Source organism: Sphaeramia orbicularis, chromosome 8, assembly GCF_902148855.1.
Source record: "Sphaeramia orbicularis chromosome 8, fSphaOr1.1, whole genome shotgun sequence".
Classification (NCBI taxonomy): domain Eukaryota; kingdom Metazoa; phylum Chordata; class Actinopteri; order Kurtiformes; family Apogonidae; genus Sphaeramia; species Sphaeramia orbicularis.
In genome coordinates, this window is record NC_043964.1 from 29,818,108 (window position 1) to 29,844,029 (window position 25,922).

The following is a 25,922-nucleotide window of genomic DNA, read 5'->3' on the forward strand; positions in this document are numbered from 1 at the left end:
AGATCAAATTGGGCTGAATGTGGCCCCTGAACTAAAAGGAGTTTGACACCCCTGCTCTAAATTATTTATTAAAATGTTGCCATTTTTCATGTGTTAGCAAATTTTTATTGACTTTTCCTCCATATTTCATGCATGTCATTTCCCAGATTGGAATAAATAAAGTCTGTCCGTCCATTCATTCATCTGTAGCCCTTCAAAACTTCCTGCAAACCAACAAAAAGGGGAAAAAAATAAACAAAAAAAACACAGATACAGGAGGACTTTTGCAGCTGATTCACAGTGCACTCAGACCCTAACTAAACTAAACTAAACTAAACTAAACTAAACTAAGCTGAACTAAACTAAACTAAGCTGAACTAAGCTAAACTAAGATGAACTACACTAAACTAAACTAAGCTAAACTAAACTAAATTAAGCTGAACTAAGCTAAACTAAACTAAGCTAAACTAAACTAAGCTGAACTAAACTAAACTAAGCTAAACTAAGCTAAACTAAACTAAGCTGAACTAAACTAAGCTAAACTAAATTAAGCTGAACTAAGCTAAACTAAACTAGACTAAACTAAACTAAGCTAAACTAAACTAAGATGAACTAAGCTAAACTAAACTAAGCTAAACTAAGCTGAACTAAGCTAAACTAAACTAAGCTGAACTAAGCTAAACTAATCTGAACTAAACTAAGCTAAACTAAGATAAGCTAAACTAAATTAAGCTGAACTAAGCTAAACTAAACTAAACTAAACTAAACTAAACTAAGCTGAACTAAGCTAAACTAAACTAAGCTAAACTAAACTAAGCTAAACTAAATTAAGCTAAACTAAACTAAACTAAGCTAAACTAAACTAAAGTGAGCCTCAGACGTCTGCCATGCCAAACACTAATTAGTCCTTTTTTGCCCAGACAACACTGCTCTAAACATAGATTTAAAAGGTCGCTGAGAGGTGAGTTGGCAAAGTGAAACACATTCATCAAGACAGTTTTATCTCAACTGCTACTTAATGCTGTAGAAGAAGAGGTTCTGTTTTCAATGAGACTATCTACTGAGCTTTTAAAGGGATGCACTCGGTGCACTGATAGCCCGTCCACTGATGCATCTTGTGTGGATGTCCTTGAATCACAGTGGGTTTGTGTCTGAGATCTGGAAATGTAAATTTAATGGAGCAGGAGGGGGACACTGGAGCAAAAAGGACTATGCTGATTTGAAGGTTAATAGCTCACCAGACAAAAACACTGACGGCCCAACGGAGCAGCTTTGTTGTTTTTGCAGGTTACAGGGTTGGCAGAGGGATTAGGTGCTTTGATGGCTTTTGTTGCTGTTATTTAACTAAATCTTCTGTATTATTTTGCACTGACTGATGTTTATAAACTATATGGACAAAAATACCAGGATGCATCACGGCTACAGCTCGTAAGATGTCCCGTTCATGGTGATTTAAGATATAAACGTCAATATTTCCTTAAAGTTTAATGGGAGATTTTTCTCCTTAAGTGAGACGTGAAGAAAGTAGATGGTTAGTAATGGTAGAAAAAAATTATTTAGTCAGGGCATGAAGAAATATTTTAGAAATTTTAGTGGTAGAACATTTAAAATCAGTCATGGAGAATTTTTTTTTTTTTTTTTTAAATCAATGTTGAGAGAAATAAAGTAAAAACCGTCTGAGGAATTTCAGAAGCGAACAAAAATTTTGACAAAACTAATCAATGCAATGAAATGATATTTATCACAATATAAAACTATATTATGACATTTATTGTTGTTTTGAAGCCCAGGCCCATTAGAAAATTCAACATGTCCCAATACTTTTGTCCATATTGTGTATGCATTTCTCAGTTTCTATGAGGATAAAAAAAGAAATGCAAGAAAAAATACACTTTCAGTATTAAAAACACAAAAAGCAGAGCTGAATAGTTTCTACTGGTAAATGTCTGTATTTAGTGTGGACTCTGTTTGGACTTAGTGTTAAACTGTCTTGGTTCGACTGCTTGGATGTTTTCTCAGTCATCTCATGATAAATAGGCTGTTGTGTTTTTTCTCTATCCAATACAGATCATATATAGTATCTATTGTTCTTATTTTTGTTGTGGGTAGTTTGCTTTAAATGCTGTCTGCATATTTCTTGTATATTCTGGTAGTACTTTGTCATAGAAACTGAGAAATGCATGTATGGGGCCCAAAACTAAGAACCTGAACTGATGTTTTCAGGTTGTTTCTCTTTTGTCTATCGTTCATAAAATAAAACATACAGACGGCGTCATAGTCACACACACCCATTTTTCTCTTTTTATTGAGTGATAAATAATTTCCTATGATCATAGGCTTTATGTGTAGACATCCGATCAAGGCAAGAGACAAATTAGAGGGCACACATTGCCACCATTAGAAAATAATAGCAGAAACAAAAACAATGAGGTAAGAAGTTCTCTTTTTTTTATACATTTGTGGTGCTTCTATTTCTGTTACCTATACTGTTGAATGCACAGTGCTTCCTAATACAGAGATCCTGCCTTTTGTGTCTGTACATTATTAAACAAAAACAGGTCATGGCACAATACTCAACCAACCAAGACAGGGCACTGCAGAGCGTACAGTTAGCAGTTTACATCAGATCGAGAGTCAGAAAAGCTGAGCAGGAAACAGAAATACAAAACAAAACCCGAAGACTTAGTGATTGAGCTTTGGGACTGTTTTCAAACACACACATACACACCAGTAGGCTAGACGCTCCTCAAATGTGAATGTATGTGTAAAAATGTACAGTACAAGCTACCATGTATTTGTGATAGAGCTGAAACATTTACAGATTACTCCAACAGCTGCGTTTCTTTGCCTTCCATAATACTAAATTCAGTCTGCTCTGCATCATGAACGTCTGTGATGTGCATTAACATTGTTCTATTGTGATAATGAAATGAGCTGTGATGAATAAATACTGACATGTGTGTATTAGTACACGTCCTCAGTTAATATAAACCCCAATACTGACTAGTTTATGACAAAGTGGAATAAATTATTGCAAACACTCTTTCCTCTGAAAGGTCAAACATTCACAACCTGAATGTGAATGTGTGGTCTACAATGTGATTCAGGGAGACTTTTGGAATTAGTTAATCTCACATAAAATTATGATTTATTGATTGGCAATACGTAGAAGTGTTTAACAGTGGGTTATGAGCTAATCATGGGGCAAAACTTGATGCTGACCTCAGATTATGTTTAACAAAATCTAACAACAATGAATTTATGTATTTGAAACAATATCAGAAAAATGAATCCAGATGGAAAATAGGCATTACTTGCAGCATTGAAATGAATACGTAGATGCCACATTTGTCACTGGATTGTACACCAGTATGTTTGTAGCCGTCAGGACCCGTCAAAACTGCTCTATAAACACATACAGGTAAACGGTTGAGCTGTTACTTTTCTGGATAAAAAGTGTTTGAACCTGCTCAGATCTGTGTGATCCACTACAGCTACTCAACCCTCGGGGATGACATGAGTTAAAAATGAGAAAGATTTTTGTTTGTAGCCCAGATAGATCATAAACATGCGTATAAAAACTATATTGAACCTGATTCAGAAATATAAATCTTACAGTGCTTTTTACTGGGAAAACCACAGCTCCCCTGTGTACTCATATGTGTTAACAGAACAGCTCAGACCAGACCTGGGGAATGCACTGACATATCACAGCTGCAATGAAGCGACCGATGAGGCGTCTACGTGTGTGTGTGTGTGTGTGTATGATTTGCAGCCTGTGGATTTACAGTACAGACGGTGTGGTGCGTTAGTGTGAGTGTATGTGTGTGTGTGAAATGATCCCAAAGCCCCAGAGCAGCACACTGAGGCCCAGCCCCATGCATGGACCTGACCTGCAGTCCCAGTGCCTTCACTTTTAATACAAAACAAGACGAAAATGCTCCTGGCTCGCTCATATATCCTGTCCAACATTAAAGGAGAATACCACCAATTTTTCAGCATATGTTATTTTCACACCTCAGGTAACTTCAGCTCCTATTTATAAAAATCAATACTGTTTGCTGTATTAGAAATATGACTTCATCTCGAACACTAAAGATGTAACACCACAGCGATGTACACCTATGAAAAATACTCCCAAAAGGCTATTACTACAAATACAAGAAGTGTTTATGTTGGGATTAATAATGTGTATATTCACAGTCTTCTATGTATTGGCAAATAATGTGTATCAGTGTGTTATTAGTCTACATATCCATAAGTTTAGCTTAGAAAAACGGCTGTCTACATTTACTAATACTTTATTGCGGTTCTAGTAGAACATATAAGTAACATTATGCATGGTCTTATATTGAGTGGCATTCTCCTTTATAGTACTTGACCTCCTGTGCCATCTCGGCTCAGAGATTGCAGGGAGGTCATCTCTAACTTGCTACCTGCTCCTGAGCTGGGCTGGTTGGAGACCGAGGCAGCACACCTGCGCCTTCCTCTCGTCCGCAGCAGCCTACGCGCCGGCCCCGACAGCTGCCATCACAGCTGTGTTCCACAACCTACGCGAACACCTGGGGGGGGCCGGGTGACGAGACAGGCGAGAATAAACCCTGTTCTTAAGCCAAGCTGGCAGAAAACCCCCCTTCGACCCCCTCGAGGGTTCAGTTCAATTGAACCTCAATTACACTCAAACTACTTCAGTGGAAAGGCGGCGGGGGAGAACGGGGGGGGGGGGGGGGGGTGAAAAGAGAGAACACAAAATGTACAACAACAGAAAAACACACAACTGAAATAGCTCAGAGGAACCAAAAATAGCAACAGGAGCGGTCGTGACAGCGCGGATGTGTACTCAGGGCAGGCGACGGGGAGTCAAGTCGAAGAGTGGCTGTAGTGGTCCTCAAGAAATGTGTGCCAGCATTGTGGCCATGGTTGCCATGACAGCGGCACATTAGGCACCCTTTCCAATAGAACAACAACAGACAGCCGGCCATATTTTAAATCAACAGTGGCAGGGTGCTGCGACAGCCTCTGCTGCCCTCTCACACACTCCTCCACCCATTTGTGCCCATGTCCACTTAGTGTTTTGTTCATTTGCATCTTTTAGTAGTTAGATACTCCGTGGTGCTGCGGTCGCTTGACACGTAATCAGACTTTCCTGTTTCAGGCTTCTGGTCAGAGTTTGTTGTTTTAGATTTTCAGTCATTGTGTGTTTTGTAAATCCCATAAAATTTTCAGAGCCTCTTGTGTTAGTCCAGAGGCGGGCGAGACTGGGTCCTCAGCCCGGGAGGCAAACTTTGCCTGCAAAGAGCAGTCCCACTATGGTGAAGAAGATGGAGAGGACGAACAGAACATACGAGGAGCCCACCACCGTGTTGTTGGGCAGCTTGTACGGCTGGCCCCCCACCTCGTTAATATAGAAACCTATGGGGAAGATGAGCGCCGCCATGCAGAACAGGATCACTGGAAGGAAAGAGACAGAAACAAAGTGTTAGAGCACTGTAAAATCAGTCATCTGCACCAGCACACAGTATGTCTCTGGAACAACACAGATCATCGAGGAAAAAAATATTACACGGTCCCAACCTTAACATAAGCCTTTTAACTTTGCACAGGATGCACAAAATTACATGAACTAATTTAACCTGCGCAGGAAGCACAGGCGGCTCGAACTTAATTCAATCTTGTAAAGTTCATTAGCGTTGTACAACAGAGCCTTTGAAAATAGCTTTGAAAGAGCAATTACACAAAGCAGACTCATGCAGTGTAGCAGAGTCTACATGGCTCAGCCTCATGTATCAGGTAGCTGAGAGGAAAATAATCTGATGCTCCCTAACACTTGAATGTTCAACTTTTCCTTTAAAAGTAGCTTACATGCTGAATAAATTATATATTATACTGTAAAATAAAAGCGTAGTTCAACAAAAGCAAAATGTGGCAGTGTTTTGCAGAAATGAAGAACACTGTCGGCTGAATAGAAGAGGAGTGAAAAGCTGATTAAATTTGGATTTTTACCTTGAGGTTATAACTGAATGAATGAAAAACAGGCTCAATAGGCACCACGCAGAGACGGAAAAGCTTAAAGTCTACATAGTACAAATACCTACCTCTGCAGAGAAAAATATTATTATACCTATATTTAGATTCAGTTTAGAATCAGCTCTTTATTTAATGCTAGTAGTATCTGTACTAATACTAAAGACATTCAAAAATTTGTTTTTTAAGAAAGTGAAAAGTGGGAAAAAGACACTTAGTATTTGAAAATTAAATGAATGGGGTAACAAATGATTTGTTTCCCGCTACAACTGTTTTAATTGATATATGTTGCAATTAAAATCTGGGTTAAAATAAGCAACTGGTGAAGCTAACGTCTTTACACAGGGGGCGTGATTTTGTTACGATTAGTTTACACATAATCCTATTACTTCACACAGATTTTTATGTCATGAAAATTCACACAGAATGCAAATGAAGCAACATTTAATATTTTGGAACAAGGTTAGCTGATGCGTTTATTCATGGGGCAAAACCTTAGGAACCTTAGGAATCGTTTGTGTGAAATGTATGTCATGTTACAATATCAATGGACCCTGACTTGTTGATGTTGAGTCACACAGTTTACTGTGAAATATAGAAATGATAAAAGTGTGGATCACCATCGCAATAGATCTAGACTACTTGGGTGAGGAGGAGTTTTGTGGAGTGTCCTGACATGACCCAGAGGAACAGGACACTGGATCAGACACAGGCAACAGGTGGTGTCGAACCAGTTACTATTCGAGTTCCAACCTTTTACTGAACAGGATTTATAAGTGTTGCAAACTTGCATCACAACTGGTGAGAATAGTCTTGATGAATACTCATGGGTGAGTATTTCACACCTTCATCTAATTTATTCACCGTGCCCCCAAGGTGTAAAAGCCTTTAGAACTCACATACAGTGCTAATGATGAAAACATGAAACAAGTGACAACGATGTATTTTTTTGTGAGAAAATCCATGACAAAGCTGGAATGAAACACTGCGCTTTGACAACTTTTACTATGAAGCAGCAGATATGGTCTCTGCTATTCTTTCTGTACTCTCAACTTTAAAATTACAACACTTCTAACAGCACTTAAATGCACCACTCCTCAGCAGTGAAATGTTGAGGCTAAACAAAAACCCTCTGGAAGGAAGGTGTCCTTGAGCTCGACACAAACTCACAGCATTTCCCACTACACTTGAATGCAGCATTGGTTCCGGTACATTCCACAAATAAGCTCTTTATCCCACCTCGGGCTAATTATCACAGTTTAACATTTCCAGACGAGCTCAAAGGTGCAAATCAGATTTCATGCACATCGAGCTCTGTTTATCGGCAGCAAGTAAGTCGGATCCTAAAAAAAGACATGTTATGGGCTGAGGAAACAGGCGGATGTGTGCTGATGTAGTCGTTTTCTAAGGCTTTCAGTGGATGGTACATAAGAGACACACCTCACCAACAGCACCTTTACAGCATGAGACACATTAAGTAGGTTTTCAACCAGTAACATCATAGTGTAACACTAATAGAATAGTCTGATCAAGCAGTAACACGTGGACACATTTCATGTTCAACAGTCTCTGTCATGTAATCGGAGTAACTTATACGCATGTATTATACATATTTGAGTAGGTATTTATAAGCACTTTAACATTATGTATAAAAAAATTTGGGGAGATAAAATTTTTAGGTGAAAAATGTCAAATTACTGCTCAAAAACACATGGACTTGAAACGGACATCAATTTTTTTAAGCTTTACGCAAACATTCAGAAGATGTGGTTCTCGACAGAAATTGATATCAAGTAGAACAAAACCTTTTAGATATTATGTTCAACTATAATGAACATAAATTTTGGAGTAAAAATATTGAAAAGTCTCTGTTTTATTGGCATGAGAATGTGGTAACATGTGGACAGGCTGCCATAGTAACATGTGGACGACTCTTTGCCATTGTATGCATCACCCAGAATGTATCAAAAGGTCATTACTTTCTGAAAGTTTCACTCAAATATCTGAATTATTAGTAACTTGAAAATTGGTATTTTTGTGGTAACACATGGACAGGGCCTTTTAAGCAACTCACAAATGTTCAAACTCATAAATATCATTAATATTCACAAAATAATGAAAATCTAATACTTGAAACTTAACAATCATCTATATAATCAACAGACTGACTACATTTTCTAATTTTTTAGATATCATTTTTTGCGCCAAATTCGAGCTATAGCTACGGTGTAAAAAGTACAATTGGTTGTAACTTTTTTTCTACAAGTGGTATTTTAAAAAGGATAACAGTTCCATACAATAGAAATCTTTAGCTAAAAAATGAGCCCACTTGATAAATGATGTGTGCAAAGTTACTTTTTCATGTTGATGTTCACTTTCGCTTGATCGGACCCAGTAGTTTTATCCTCATTATGGCAAATAAGCTTTTAGATTTATTTTAGTTTTTAAAGCTAATACCATCCCTGACCTCATAATTCCTTACTTACAAATGTCTTACTCTAGTTCCATATGACTTTTAGGTTCAGGAAACAGTAGTAGTGAGCATAAACACACTCAGTTTCCTCAAGAGCCTGGTCTCACAGATGCACGTAAAACATACCAGCTGTTGAGTCCTGAAAACTGTTACAAACCAACTGGGATCAATTAGCTGGGTGAGCTGACCACATGCTGAGAATCATTAAAATCATTAAAACACACCCCACTAAAAGACACCGAGCAGGTACTCGTGTATTCCTCAGCATGCGGTGCATTGGATTTGAGCAAAGTTGAGGTCAAATGTGAAGGCGTTATGTGAAGGGGAGTTTTGCGATTGAATAACAAAGATATCACTAATTAAAAATGCTGCTTTTCCTCTTGTTTACTGTGAAGATGTTTTTTTACTTCAGGGTCCAGTTATGCAACACACAGTGGCATTTAACAGCCAAATGCGTGACAGATAAATGGCGGTGTTGGATTTGTGGAATAGTTTGATCTAATTAAGACTCGGTTGCTGCGTTCTGAGAGAAAAATCACATGCCTTAAGCCTAACTAACCACACCAGTCTGTCTTTTTGCCTGTTCGTTGCTTCAGCCTTGTGTTCGTCTGTGACTATTGCTGCCAAAAGATGCACTGCAAAATAAGCTAAAGTGCTGTCAGAAATTTGTGGCTCAGCATTGTTCTTGCAAGCTGCAAGTGTGCCACATGGTCCACTGCTTTATTATGAGGCTAAATTGATGACAGAGTGCTTCACTCACCTGCTGCTCAGGAACCTACAGCATCTCAATAAATCAATTTATAACTAACAGTTGCCATAGAAAATGTACACAGTTATGAAATTAATCACATTTTTCCTTCACACACATTTTATGCACCATGTGTATCCATTTCTTAACTGCTTTTGGCCTCTTCACATTAAACTCCACCATTGTCTAGAATGACTGGAAACAATATGATGTTGACTATCACACTATAAACTAGAAGCACTCGGAGAGCGCAGACCTCCGCCAAGGCTGATCAGTGGCCCCCCCCATGGGCCCCCCCCACGCCAAGGAGGTTATGTTTTTGCCAGGGTTTGTTTGTCTGTCTGTCTGTCTGTCTGTCTGTCTGTCCGTTAGTGTGCAACATAACTCAAAAAGTTATGGACAGATTTTGATGAAATTTTCTGGTCTGCGCCCCCCCCGTGGGCCCCCCCACCCCCGATCACCACCAAAATTTAATCATTTCTTCCTTATCCCATTTCCAACAAACCCTGAAAATTTCATCAAAATCTGTCCATAACTTTTTGAGTTATGTTGCACACTAACGGACAGACAAACAAACAAACAAACCCTGGCAAAAACATAACCTCCTTGGCGGAGGTAATTATTCTTTTGGGTTTTGTTTATATTGTAAGTTAAAACAACCATCCTGTTCAAGATCGCCTACTCACTATAACAATTTTCACTGCAATTACACTGTCCTGCACTTCTTTTCTTATTGTATGTTGATTTTATCCATTGTTGTAGTGATTCTTGAATGGTGTACAGTGTCCTTGAGAATCAAATAATAACTTTATACCATCATAAGTCTCATAATCAAACTCAACCGTGTTGAAGAAATGCTATGATTTCAGCAACAAACTCCATTCTTTCAATTTAGAGCCGTGTCCAGCTTCTATCTTTTATCACTTTCTTTGATTCTTTGACTCTGGTTCTCATCCCATCTCATCATTTTCTGAGGCTTTGGCCAAAGGCTCTGTGGTGTTAGTTTTCCTCACCATAAAAGACCAGAGTGACTCACTACTCCCTCGATGTGAATACATTTAGTTCATATCTGTTCCATCCTTGTGTCTTAGGCATAATGTCAAGGCTCTTTATTCTTAAAACCCAAATGATCATTTTTGATCATTGTTGGGAAAATATGTACCCTGACAATCATCAGCATCTAACTTGATTATTTTTATTGTGATAACATTTGTGGTCATATCACCCAGCCCTACTGCCCACCTTCCAAATATTACAATAAAATACTTAAGAATCCGTTATAATTTTTTTGACATTTGTGAATAAATACATTTTTATATGTATGTTTACAATTTATTAACTTCCCATAGATGACTCCTGCACACCTGCACCTGGCAGAAACACTGCTGCTGTGTGTTGATGCAAGGACAGAGTCAGGCCTGTGTCGGCCATACAAAGCTGTCCATTCAGGTGCTAGAGGCGTGGAGCCAGATCCACTACAGACTGCCGTCCTCGTCTCCACCTTCATCACCTGTTTGAACCACCCCCATCCCTTTGCTTTGCTTTCCTCTCCACTTCATCTTTACATAAGCATTAATCTCAGCTACAAACACTTTCAGCTATGGACCTGGACAAACATTATTACTCACTCAGCTCTCCTTCACTCACCTCATCTAAAGCCCCCACCTCTCTTTCCTCACTTAACCTCTCGGCCTCTCCCCCGGACAGCCAACCTTTGATGACCCAGGGTGCAGAGAACCTCAGTGTTCAGCACGATCAAAGGGTAAAAATATCCCTGGTTTAGTCACTTCTTCCTACACTTGAATGAAGCTCTTCATTTTCGACACTAGAAAAACATCAGTCTCTGTTACTAATGTTCTGCATTAAATCAAAGTGATCCTCTCCTCTCCTTTCTCTCTCTGAAAACATACTGGTCCTACTTTGGCACTTTAAGCCCCCCCCTCCCTCAGCCTGATCGCCTCATTTGACGCAATAATTATTCTCATGCAGTAAAACCATTTCAAAGTAAGTAAGAAACAAACAGTGCTAATAATATATCTCTTCTAATATGGCCAGCAGAAGCTTAACAAGTGACAGGGGTGACAATTGCTCACTGTTGCCATGGCAACTTCCTTACTTTCCTATGAGTGCGATTGTTAAACAATGACTCAATGCCTTCCAATTTAGCTTGTGACACAGATTGGTGCCTACCGGACAGACAGTTAGTAGAGGGTTTGGGATCATGTAAAAGGATGATTCATCAGCTGTTTGCCAGTGATTAGCAAAGTTACAAATCCCAATTATGAGTCTGGATTTAGCCTGTTGTGCAACAAACCTGAAAAGAAATGGGTGCTCATTACTAGTCCTCTGTAGAACAAAGAAGTCACAGTGTCATGAAACGCAGCTTTTAAACAATAATACAGCACACTGTCTCTTCATAGGTCACGCCACGCCTCCATCTGTATGAGGTTGCTCGAGGCTGCCAATTCCCTTAACTAAGCGACCAATCAGGCTCCACCCTCCCACACAGCCTTATGAAACCAGCCCAGCCGCGGAGCACGAGATGGATGCTGAGTTATTATCGAGTGTTGGAAGTGCATCTATAGAGAAAGGGTGTTTGAAAAAGAGTGGCGATGTTCAAGGCAAAGAGGGAGAGAAAAACACTAGAGAAATGCTGTGGCACACAAGCCACCCACTCAGGTAACTGAGGAGCTGCGTTACTCAATATCTCAGCTTCATGGAGAAAAAAAAAAAGTCCTCAACCATGCAAAAAATAAATCCCTATTAATGTGCGAAGAAAACGCACTGCACATGCCGACTCATAGGTTCTCACTTGAGTCTTGAAAACAAACACGTGAACTGTCTGTGCACATTTTTATGCTACACACAGGAAAGCAAATACACACAGAAATGCAAATACACCTAAGTCAGCTACACTAAATCAACAGTACATAACTACACTAGAAAAACAGTTTTTTTCCACCTCATCCCCCCACCATTCCCATCCAGTTAATATTGTCTACCCTAAAGAGGTTGTGCTAATGCGGCAAAAGTGATTCTTGAAAGGTTGTCATGACAGATGTACCGAGACAGGGAGTAAAGTGAGAAAGCTCCCGAGGAAATGTGCCGACAGCTTTATCTAGTGAAGTAAAACCCATTTGTATTTGAAGAGAATGGCACTGTTTTGTTCACTTACTGCCAGTAAAGGCGATCCAGCGGGCGTATTTGGTGGCTTCTCGGCGCCAGTGTGATGCCACTAAGAGCCCACAGGTGACTGTGAGGGAGATGATGCCCATGATGATGAAGAAAAGTGTGGTGACCCACTCTGGAGGCAGCCGTGGTGGAATGCAGGTCCGATCTCGTCCATGGATGGTCTGACATTGTCGGACTAGACCAACGGTGAGGGCACCTGAGAGGTGAGATTAAATCTTTGTTATTTTATCTGGTCATATGAGGAAAACACCGAATCTGCACAAAACAGTCAGCTCTCCAACTCTATACATCTTTTGTACCTGCAACACAGCTTTTTGCCGAGTTATACTGATAAATATAATGAAGTCACACTGCGCATGCAACACATTAAAATGTCTGACACTTATTGGTAACACAATGAATTGTAAATATTAAGTCAACTGTTATCATCTCTTATTATGGCCCTGGATATTCTTTCAGTCGAAGGTCAAATGTTTACATATGAGAAATGACAGACCTATATTAATACAACACAGAATTAAAAATTAAGTCCAGATAAATTACTTAAAATCACCAACGCTTGAGTCCAAACTTAGAAGGTGACTATGCAAAGACGCAATGTGAAAAAAAAAGGTAGAAAAAATTATTATAACAAAAACATAAATGTGGCTTACTGATGGCAAAATAAGCAGTAGCGAAGAGGAATTCACACCTTAATTAATGAGAATGTCTGTGACGGGGGAGCTCTGACGGAGCAGCCCAGCTGCTTGCCAAGCGAATCAGTGACAGATGAAAAAGGAAGTGGAAAAAGAAGAGAGACTTCGTTAATTTGTCACTAACTCTGTGCTTGTGAGGGAAGGATTTACTTTTTTTTTTTTTTTTTTACACTGGTGGGCCCAATTATGCCAGTGGACATCATCTTTTTAGTGCTTTCATGCAAAAGAGAAGAGAATGGGGGCTGAAACAACCTTTCCAATTTACTGAATCTATCCCACGCAGGTATGACGCTTTGATGATTACAGGCTGTAAATATACTGCAATATGATATGATATGATATATGATATGATCTTTATGCCTTTAAAACTTAGAGAATAGAGGTATCTGGCTTGGATTTTGAAAGCTATTACAAAACATGGCATGACTTGACATTCTGCATCCATCGCTCACTGATCAGAGACATAGACGAATGGATCCACTGCTCTGCCAGAGGCTGAAGGCCAGCACTCAGAGTGGAAACATGCTCCTGTTCTGCAGCCGCTCTGGAGGGACGCCATTCAATTAGAGCGCGTCCTCAAGGGGAATTTCTACCTGAGTAAGCAGAACAGCATCACATCACTCAGGCCTTTGCTGATCACAGGCGCCACACAATAAAGAGGCAGACTCTAAGCATGAGACTGCAGGAACACGAGGGCTTCTGTGAAAAGTTGGTGAAAGAGGATTGAGTACTGCCACCTGGCTGATGTTTCTGGCTGATTTCCTCTATGTAGACAAATAAAAAGACAAATTGCACAAGGACTGTCAAATGGCATATCTGTGGATAAAATTTTGATTTTTTAAAATTATCCATTAATCTGCAGATCGCCATGATTAATGAATCAACGGTTCATCTGTAAATTGTCAAAAAATGTTAGGCTATTTCTCAAAGTGATATCCAACATTACATCCAAGCTCCAGATCAGCTACTTTTTCATGTGACAAAGAAAAGCAGCAAATCTTTACATTTTAGTAGCTGAGAGTAATTAGTTGATTAAAAAAAGCAGTTGCCAATAATAGTTTCTTGCAATAATGAAGTGATGCCGCTCTAAAAGTAATCGCTGCCATGACAACAGATATAGCTACATATTAAGGAAACAGACTCAGAGCATTCAACATGCTCAATTTTATCTGTAAAATGCTTATACTGTCATATAGTCATTTCCAACTGATGCCTCTTGAGAAAAATACAGCAGAATTTCCTTTTCTGTGTAAGGCATGAACTAAAAAAAAAAAATCTAATGAGGTAAACACTCAATCCACTGACCACAAAATAACCTATTCATTGAGGGCCAGCCTGTGTAGGCGACCTAAAAGTTCAACAGTGGCTCTGCAGGTGGGCAGACATATACACAAGACAAGTATGCAGGCTAGAATTTCAGAAGGTCAAACCTGTTACTTACTCTGTCTGGCAGCCCAACTGAGATGTTTTATAACCGTTATAACCTTTGTGTATGTACACAAAGCAAATGATGCTGCAAACAACCACACTGAGTTGAAAGCATTTGAATTCACAAACAATAGAACCTGGAAGAAGAAAAAGTGCTCCTGTTGCTCCGGGGGTGTGGTGGGTTCTGCAGGCTGTGGGAAGGAAATCCTGTCCCCTTTATGACATCCAGTGAAAGCGCTGCTATTACAGCAACAGCAAAACACAAAGTCAACCCACGCAAACAACGTCAAGGGCATGCAAGTGAAGGTGAGCCATATGTGGTTTTGCAGAATCTCCACACAAAAAAGATCTTCAGACCCCTCCCACAGAAACAATGCTGATGAGGAAACTACACTGTTGCCAATAAAATTGGAATAAAATGCCTTAAAGTTTTCTCATGAAATGTCTGTGAGAAATGTGATTTATTCTTGATAGATAAAGTGTAACTGAGACTCAGTAAGTAACCACTGTACCCGGTCAAAGGTGATTACTGATGTGTATAAATAGGAACAAAAAGAGGAATGTGCCCAAAGACAAAATAATTCCAATTTTATGGGCAACAGCATAATAGCGCATTAATGTAAATATTATCAAAATGAGCAATATTCAAACTGCAGGAGCTGCAAGTTCTTAGAAACGTTAAAATGTGCAATAATTTCAGAAATTCCTTGGCTTATAAAAAATATCTCAAAATGGAAGGGAATGTGTGTGTTTTGTACAGAAACAAGAAAAAACAATATTTTTTTCCTTTCAAATGAAATGCAAAATTCCTTTCTCATTCTTATGTTAAAATATCCATCAAAATATTCATGATGTTTCTGTTTTCATGGATTCAACTAACAATTCAATGAATAAATTGTTCAGATTCTAAAGTTCTATTTCATCACTTGTCTCTTTGCTTATCTTTACTTGTCACGAACTCAGTTCGTGCTGTGCAGAACACTTGCACATTAACAGTGAAAAAGAAAGGAATGGAGGTCAAGGCTCAAATAGCTCACAGAATTACTCAATAGGCTATTTCAGAGAACAGCCCCATATTAAAGAATAACTCTGAACAGATATAAGAAGCGACTGAGTAAGGTAAAAGAATCAGGTAGTGCTGCTGAGAAAAGACGACTATTGAGCAAAAGTTTGATAGCTGTAGGTAATGGCACTGTTTTATGACTATTTCCACTGGATCATCTGGCCTCCTGCTGTTTCACAGGCTCTCAGTGGAATTCCTGCCCTACAGCAGGCAGGCACGCTATGGTACACAGACACAGGTAAACAACTACAACCACACAAACACTTCAAAACTGTCTTAAGGTCAAGTAAAGGAGTGCTTATGATGCGTATGTAGCATTTTAACATGGGTGATAACTGGAAGTCCCATCTACCAACATGGGCAGGACCTGTAAGCACATCTGTAACCGAATAGACACTGAGCCATTACTTTAGATTAAGGTGAGATGGTAGGAAAGGGTCAGACTGGCCGACCTTAGTCATTTAAGTGTCTCAATGCAAGCGCCTGTCAGGTTGGACATCACACTAACAGGAAATGCTTCAAATGGAGATAAGTAATGAGTGATAATCAGTCATAAGTTACAAACAATTCCCTAACAGTTCTTTTGTGTCTTCCATGACGTGCAACGGGCCAGTTCTTCATTTTGAGTCCAAGATCACTTTCACGCCCCCATCATGCCCTGTTACCCTGCAGTCAGCTCAAGGCTCACCATGATCAAAATACTCCCCGCACCATTTCTCGGTCCAAATGAGAGGAAATGAGGGCCGTGTCTGCTCATCTTCAGCATGGTGATGCCGTCATTAGCGGAGCACTGGGGGTGCTGCTGTTTGTGAGCTCTGGAGAGATGAGTCAAACAGGCCTCTGAACTATGGTGGGCGGCAAGTAGCAAAGCTAAAGCGGCTGCTTTAACAGCTGCTTCTTCTGCTGCAGCTAGAGGCTTTTACAGTGCCCACTTACACTGTAGGGGCACCGGAGCACAGATATGTACGGTCTAAACATGCATACAAAACATTGCAGACAACAATGCCCAAACAGAGGTGCAGCATCAGTCACCTCTCAACATCTCCAAGGGTTTACAAAAAGATAGAACCCATGTGAAAAATAGACAGAGCATTTGTTCCCACACAATACACAGTCTGCAAAAAGACAAACTGCAAACAAATCCAATGTTGAACACCAGCTGCCCTTGGTTCTTGGTAACAGGAAACCGAATTTAACATTTTATGGCTACGTGCTACCAGCTTAAGTGGTGATATTACAAGAACTCAAAACCAATTCACAGCTTGAACTGATAATTTCCATTTTACAGGGACAGTGAATTATGATTTATGGTACAGGAAGGACTCATAGGCATATGATTAATACAGCTGTACTGTTCTCAACCAAAGAGAAATGGCCAGATCCATGTTTCAAGAGGACATGTGACCACATTAGCTAAAAAGAGAAAATGCAATTGCTAAAATAGAAGTTGAGTAATTATCAAAGGTCATAGGTGGGTTATATAATATTATCTTTTTGATAGCTTGTAGGTACTGCATCTATTACCGCCAGTTAATCTAATGCAAAAGCAGATTCATTTTGATTAAGATATGAAGCACCTTGAGAAACAAGCCAACAATTCACTTATTCCTCAGATTAAGCCACAGCCTGTTCAGTTGCTGTCAATCAAGATATGTACACAACAGCTTGTAGAAACTAAGAAAAGGTAAATACAGAGCAGCTGCTTTGACCACCACAATCTGCAGTCTAGAGTTTTAACTCTTCAGCTTTACATTTGAAAGGTGTGGAGTTGTTTTCTCTTTTGCTCAATAGTTTTATGTTTTACTTATTATGCTGAAGCTGAAGTAACTAGAAATAAGGGGCCAAAAATTACAGACTTTAAAATACACAGTGTTTGGTACAGCATCTTCCTGTAGCTCATCTATTGCAAGGACAGACTGAATATAATGATATACAACAACACCGTTTCAAGCTGCTATGGAAGAGTGGAGTTAAAATACCACCATGATGGGGCTGCCATGTTGTTTCTGTGAGGAGCCACCAATTGGTCACTCCACCTGTCCATCACCTGCTTTTATATCCACCTGTGTTTGGTCAATATATTCTGTTACATTATGAAAGTGAAGAGGAGGTACAGAATTCTCTTTTCCTCTAAGCTGACATGAATTACAATATGATGAAAGGTTATAACATAATTTTAAACCAATGGCACCAAAAAATATTGTGCACTGAATCTTTAATGAACAAAATTCAGATTGAGGACTGTCCATATTACACTAGCATATAAAGTATCCCATCACATTTACGTCTACATGTGAAGTTCAGACCAGCTCTTTCCCTTTTTTTGGCAATGCAGCTTTCCAGCAGGCTGATATTATGTGGTCGGTTTCAGTTGCTTTATGTGAATGACACTGAGCGTCCTTGTGCTTTGAAAAGAGACACCTAAATTTATAACAATTTAATACGCTCTCATTTTGTCCGGTTTAGACAATGTGAGACTCATATTACAAGTAGCAGTTTCTGTGCACATTTTCAGCAAATCCTGTAAATGTAATATTTATAAAGTACTTATATCTATTTTTCTCTGTTGCGTATTTCTGTACACTGACATGATGTTTCTGCACTCCTTCAACATCTAACACTGATACCACTTACAGAAATACATTAATGCAGTTTAGTTCCTTTGTACTAATGCTGTTCACTGAAAAAGTAATTCATCTCCACATTAGGCCGATAGTGTTTATTGGCACAGTGTTTCAGTGAATAAATATGGTTTGTGGAGAAGGAAACGTTGATTGCAGTGAAAATATACAATAAGTCGTAACAGAAATGCACTATATGTTTTCATCTCATCTTGTGTGCTTCTAGGTTGAAAAAACAAATACAAAAAAAAGTTTCTCCAATTGGAATTGACCAATCAACTGACCGATAGCTACTGTTGCTACGTGCGACAAGCTTTCAGAATCTCTCCATAGATTTACACTGAAAATGTGATGCATTGATGAAAAAAATGTCTGCTACTTCTGTGAAATAATGACGCATCTTAAAACTAAACCATGCATTCTACAGAGGAACATAATGAACTGGTACTTCAAATCCACAAGTTAATTATCGTTGCATGTTCTTTGAAACTCCTGGGAAAGTTGAGTGTCATGGCATGGGCAGCTGTATCTTCAAGTGTCAGTGATGCTTTTTTGGAGTAATAACTCCAAGACTTCATCAAGGTCGAAGGTGCAATATGCAGCTGAGTGCTACATCCACTACATTAACTTCAGAAAGGATGGGGACATAACTCTCATCGAGGTAAAAGCATACTGATCCCTACCGAAACAAGAGAAGCCCCACAATTTGTATATAAAATGCAATCAGCAAACCCTTCTGGACCAGTGATGCTCTTGCACTGCTGGGTAAGATTTTTTGTAAATCATAATTATGTTTGTCCTAATTGAAAAGCCGTAGCATCCTCATTAGACAACGTGATATCATGACTCGCATAAATAGACACACCACTTTTAATTGGCATGTTGTCTGTACGCATTATAAGCTTTCTACATGTGTGCTTACGCTGTGTCACATACCACGCACTGAGGGTTATGGTTAGGGTTAGGTGAACCGGAGATCTTGGCATAAATTGACACGCAATCAAATGGCGTTGAATAACACGCAAAAGGTCGAAAATGCATACATATACCATGCCATAAGTGCCGGCGTGACATACAACGTGATTTCATGAGATCAGTCTTAAGAGTACAAATTACAAATGACAATAAATACTAGCTAAGCTAAGGATGATAGGCTAAATGGTAGCTACTATGAACAATGCTGGTTCAAAGATGTTGATAGTGGGGTCTGCCACAATGTTTAATCTACAAGACATTTCTGTAGTTGAGTTTTAGGCTTTGGGAATGGGTGGAAGAGAACACCTTCTTCCAAATGTTCAGGATATCCGCTGTCAGAATAACAGGTTCCATAGGCACACCGCTTTACCACACTCAATGCTAATTGTTTGTCGCAGGTTCAACGCCCTAGTAATGGTTGCTAATGCGAGATTAGATGAGGACTGTCCTAGGGTCAATCGTTCTGTCACAACCATCACTTTCTGCCACTAGACATTCTGTACTTCCATGTATATACTAATATGCTTTTCAAAGTCATTTCAGCAGAAATGTAAGGTTTAGGACTGAAACAGATCGCGTGCAAAAGTTGCACAGAGATGACAGGCACAACAAGCCAGTATCCTCAGTGACCTTGAATAATATCACGAAAAGGCAGTCAGGATGTGATTTAGCAGTTTTAGCATGCGCATACAGTGCTTCAGAAGTTATTCAAGGTCTAAAGAATGATACCCACTGTAGTGACAAGTCAGCGACAGAGCTGCCGAGAATCACAGCTTCTGTCTGACACTGCAAACAATGCTTTGTTTTGAAGCTCAGCACAGGAAACCATCTACACTGTGACTGCCTGGGGATATCACAGTGAAAAGTGAGGACACTGTCATGACTCCACACTCAATGTGTTCATTGACAGCCCTTCTGATTCTCCCACCTGAATCACATGCAAAGGTTTGACTTGGTGTCAAATTTTAATCACAACTTCAATATTATTGCAGACATTAAAAAAAAAAAAAAACGCCGGTGGAGTCATCAGCGTTGATAATGAAAAGGAGCCACATACATTTTGAGTTACTTTTGCCTTCATCAGTGCAAACTGCCCGGTGAAAAATGTCTGTTTCTTAACACTGTTTAAAAAGATGAGGTCTTACAAGGACAGGCTGCACTTAGCCCCACAGGTAACATGTCAACACTGGGAATCAGATTCAGATCAACTGATTGCAACACAAAATGAAGCATCATCAGAGACTCTGTATTCATATGGCTTTTAACCACATATTAGCAGTTGGTTAAAGAAAATATGTAAGCATGACAACAGCAAACATGGGAAGCATGAGGTTCAGAGTCAGTTACAAGTCTTCAAACTGATAAGCTTATTGAAGAGACTTTACAATAACATATTTTGAGGTTCCAAAGACTCATAACGTGCAACATATACATCAGAAAAAGAGGAACTAAAGGTCACTAACTAAAGGTTCTGTGTGTGATATTTAGTGACAGCAAGAGGTGCAGCTGCAAACAACTGAATACCCCCTGCCTAGCTCCTAGGTTGGCTGGTGGTTGTTCAGTTAAATGTCCTTGTCATTTGTGTGTTTCATACTAAACGCTTTGGCTAGAAGTCAACGCGTACAGGTTTATCATCATTGTCATGACATCTGAATTCACACAAATGATTGGCTGATGCCTGTAGTCACACCAAAAAGAAAAAAAATCAGAAAAAAAAAAAAAAATCTACTATCTGCTGGGAAATATTCTGTGTATGAAAGTACTCACAACCATCAGCTGTTAAAAAAAATACAGATATACAAATCAATCACATGCAAAACCATCCCTGGTGCATAAAAGACCTTAAATCTTACAAAATGGATCATTGAGACAAACTAAAACGTCATAAAGGTTGTGATTTGCCAGTAATGATGTTCCTGCTGTAAACTGAAGTCCCCTGTCAGGGTGTGTATTTAGTCTAAGACAGACATTTAATGAATTTGAATCCTGAAGACAGAAGACAATTTAACATGTCAAGAAAGTCAAAGTTTGTAAAGCTGTTTGTAAGTGAAGTCACCATAACTTTGTCTCAACAGTCTACTCAGAAGTGCTGAAGCAGCCTCTGCAGCTTCAACATGACCAGACTTGTGATTTTCACCTCGTAAAAAAACAAAAAACAAAAAACAAAAACAAGGTTACATGTGTTGTGGTAACGGTCATGTTGGTGTTGTCATGTCTCACATGCAATGACAGATGCAGTCACAAACTTTGATGTTACTTTATGATCTTTACCATAAACTCAGGCTTTAGTACCTTGTGCAGTTATACTCTAAAAAGACGAACTTTGTGTGAGTAGCTGATGGCACAACGCAAAGAGGGTCAAAAAATGTCTGTGTCCCACCACTCAACACCATTCACATTTATTTTTCCTAAATAAGGACTCTGTTTCTCTACCCATCTGTATTGAGCTAATACATATACATAGGAATCAAACATTAGTTTAGTGTAACATAGCATATGAGACAAGTCCCAGGAAATTCTCAATGAGGTAGGAAATGGTGAATGGATGTGACTGGTCTACCACTTTTCTCATAAAACCAGCAGTCAAGTCACATCACAAAAACCAGAGTGGTGAAAGTAGTGTGGGGAGTGGAGGTGAGAACAGAGACAGCAAGATGAAAGCTGGCTCTACTACGCCTACTGGTCAATAACACCCACAGTCATCACAACACCGGAGTTTAAATAAATAAATAAATAAATAAATAAAAAAAAAGATCATGGTTCTGTTCAGGGATACATCTGCACATTTCAGTTGAAGGCTACTGTACCTTGACTCTATTGTTTGGTTGTTGTAGGCTACTTTTAGATACAAAATTGCAAAAAAAAAGTGTGTCTCCAGCACAGCTTGAGATTCATTAAAAAAACATTGTTTGCACTTGAACATATTGAGATGAAACGTACCACTCATACAATTACTTTTGTGTAGCCTGATTATTCTGTGGAGCTATACGGTGTGCATGTGAGCTGGTGAATGATGAACCCTTCATGACCCAGTTACTAAGCTGTCATTCTGCAGCAGGAACAAAGAGGAGCAGCTGTCTATCAACAGCATGAATGTTTTCATGACTAACAAATGAAACCTACAGCATGTCTGCCCAAACCCAGCAAGAATCCCACAAACAATCCAACACTAATTTGTCCAGACCATGACCAATGAACTCACCTTCACTCAAACTAAATACACCTGAAAAAAGCTTAAGTATATAAATGCTGAATCATTTCAGCATTTATAAAAAAAGCTCTGTAGCAAATAAATAATTCCTAATTAGAACATCAGTCAATTCTTATTGTTCACCTATTCCAGGTTCAGCAGTTTCAGCTTTAATACTGAATAAAATCTAGATGAAAATGGCAAAAGTGCTTCAAACAAAATACAGGTTGTCTATTCTTGATGTAAAATATACACATAATGTATGTTCTCAAATTTTTCAGGTTTACATGGAAAACTATTAGAAACTGATCAGTCCACAGAAAACCTGTCATAAATGAACCTAAATGTGATCTAGCAGTGCCAGATTAATACTTTGTTTTTGACATGTCAACCACATAATGATCAAAACAGTAAAAATATCCTTAGTTGAATCTCTCTGAGAAAACACATCCATAGTACTGATCAATACCTTACAATGCAGAGATATTTAGTTTTGGTTTGATGATGAATTGGATACAATACACTGAAAACACTGCTGTGTGGGACAAAAGATGCTAATGCAGATGAAACCCTGTGCACAATGGGTCATATCTTAGTTGTGGAGATTATCTGATGACAAAAGTCGGGACGCTGCTTTAGATTCAGAAACAGGATGTACTGTTAAAATAGACACATAAAACACCATTTTTAAAAGGCAGACACGGTGTGCTTCATTTACCTGCTGATTCACCAGTGTTGATCCAGTCTGGGTTTGCAATGCTGGCTATTGCAAAGATATCTGCTGCCAGAAACAGGCACCCTGAAATGATCGTGAGTTTATCCATAACGCCAGCTGATAAAGCGGTGAATGACGCGGAAAAATGTGGTGGTCGTTGTCCAAATGTGACCCCGAGAGCTGAAACACACAGGGTGGGCTGTTATCAGTCTAACCTCGCCCCCTTCAACAAGAGCCTGCTGTTGTGGTTCTGCTGTGCATTTTGCAGCAACGTTAGCTCCTTTGCGTCAAGCAGTCGAGAGCCCCCAACTACAAAGGGCTCAAAGAAGACGCACAAAATCATCACATCTCAAATGCCCGGTGTAGTCCAGTAGGTAAAACAAAGCCTCACTCAGCGCCGGAGCCCTGAACCACTTGTGTTGTCCTTTAGATCCGTTTAGCAGCAGCAGCAGCCGCAGCAGCAGCATCGGGTATAGCTGCGGCTAGCAGGTAGCTAGCTAGCTATTTCCCAGATTCGGGCTCGGAGTGCCGAGCTGCGGCCCAGTGGCTGCTCGACGGCCGAGACCGCGACTGCGTTAGCATTTCAGACACAATGTTACACAAACAGCGGTGTAAAGGAAAACAAGTCCCCACACTTCTCCGTATGCGGGTTCACAGTTACAGTCTGACGCTAACCGTCAGGAAAACGAGAACCCATCACCCTCTCTTGCTTATTCGAGCCCGTTCTCCGTCTCCGCTGGAATAGCATCTGGTACTGGGAGTCCGTTAGCCAGCAGCTTCACCTCCACCTCCTCTTCTTCCTCTGGTCCTGGTCCGCGGTGAGGAGACAGGAGACGGTGTTAAACCCACAGCGACGTTCAAGCTCCCACAGTGTCTGCTGAACGGGAACGTTATTGTTATGCTTTCCACCCGTGTGCGCACCGTTAGCTCAGCCTCCCTTTCCACCAAATGACATCAGGCGAACACCCCCACGCAGCGTCGCACACACACACACACATACATAGAGTGTCTTCACATTCAGGAGGGGGGCATTCGACCTCTTCTCGCGATAATAGACAAAACGAGGGGGGTGTCGTCTTATCTTTTCATATGGCATTTAAACGCAACATGAAAACATGATCCTAATCTTATCATTCTATGACTGTCAGTCCAAGAATACATGTGTCAAACTCTGATCTGATGAACTGCAGATTTGTGACTAAGGACACAAACACAGTCTTGTATTACTAATTTGTCTACTTTCTGTTCAATTGTTTTATTATTTATGCCACAGATAGTGTCACAGTCTTTGCTGATTGTTTACACACTATCAGCTGCCAAAAGTGCCTACAGACCTTACTGTTCTGCACTTTGTTTGCAATTTTGCAACACTCTTCTTGCAAAATAATACACAGTTTCTTCTTTGATTAAACAAAAAGAAAAATATGAAAACTCCTACGGTCTTTGGAAAATCACCTCTATTTAACATAACAGTAAAACTAGCATTGTACAAACTTTTCAAAACACTCTGAACAGTCTGAGGAGTAGATCTACAAACAAACCAAAGGTAAGTTCAACTCAATTCAACGTCAGAGTCATATTTTTCTTGTTATCCACTCAAGGATGACATTACTTGTGATACAGAAGAGCTTATAAGGAGAAGGCCAAATGGTAATAAAAAAAAAAAAAAAAACTTAACCTGTAATATTATAATCTGTTAAAGTACAGTGTGTCATTGCTGCTTTGAAAGAGGAATTCAGATGGTGGATGTGTGTATTATTTTATTGCAAAAATGCCATTTTTCTTGATGACTGCGAGGGTTTTGATTGCAGCTCCATTTTTATGATGTTTAGCTCCGAGTGTTGTGTTTTATTGCATAAATGATGAGCAATGGGAAATGAAAATATCCATAAAACAGCTGCATGGAAACAGCTGTTAGTGAAGACGAACAAACATTGTGTCTGTATGTCCTTGTTTTGTCCTGTTTACTACATTCTGATGGCAAATTTTACAAATGAGCAAGAAAAATCTGTTGTTTTTGGTGTTTTTTTTAAGCCACTGAAGGAACATGGGACATTTTATTTTGCAGCCTTGTTAGATTTTCTCTTGATGTATGCTTCAATATGTGAAACTCATTTGTTTAAAGCATGAGACAGTTAAACTGAATGCACAAGGTTAAAAAAAAATCTGCATATTACTAAAATAAATATATAAATATGTACATTTTTACAGGTTTTTTTAGTCATCTGGGATTTTCTGCAGGGGGAGTTAGTGATGCATTGAGTGAAAACCCAGTGAGAACCCAAGGAGACCAAACCAAAGCAAAATGCATTATGTTTTGTCTGGAGCAGATGTTTCAAATAAGCGTCCTTCATCAGACTTGGCTGATCAGGGAATTAACTTTATGCCTGCTCTGTTGAATGTGTGTATATACTGTATATATGGGATGCTTTTGTTCATCTCACTGCGAGTCAATAGTTATGTGGTCCCTGGTTGTGTATATTTGTGTACTATTATTTGTAGAGATGAGTGTGGTACCTTCAAATACTTGGTAGTTTTTCTTATGGAAGTCTTTATTTGATTTTAGTTTTTCCATTTATGATAAGCAAAAGGGCACTGAGACCAAAAGTACATCTCCCAATTGACTTCCAATACTGACAATCAGTCACCTATCACCATCTGAGAATATGACTCAATACAGTTGAGATTAAAACTGTGCAGTAGTTTACTGTATAAATATGTATGTTTTACTGGTAAAGTAAAAGATTCTACTACTTGCATCACTCATCCATGTCTTCTATTCTGGATTAATCTATCTTTGGGTCCCTCTACTGGTTTAC

At 39.3% G+C, this 25,922-nt stretch overlaps 1 protein-coding gene across 1 annotated transcript; it reads right to left on the bottom strand.

The window, feature by feature from the left end:
* Nucleotides 1-2,251: 2,251 nt before the first annotated feature.
* mosmoa (modulator of smoothened a) lies at nt 2,252-24,100 on the bottom strand. Its single transcript, XM_030141356.1, has 3 exons — nt 23,107-24,100; nt 12,400-12,612; nt 2,252-5,430 (listed from the first exon to the last, which is right to left on the bottom strand). The coding sequence occupies exons 1-3, from the start codon at nt 23,210-23,212 to the stop codon at nt 5,246-5,248; spliced, it is 504 nt and encodes a 167-aa protein (XP_029997216.1). The 5' UTR covers nt 23,213-24,100; the 3' UTR covers nt 2,252-5,245.
* Nucleotides 24,101-25,922: the final 1,822 nt, after the last annotated feature.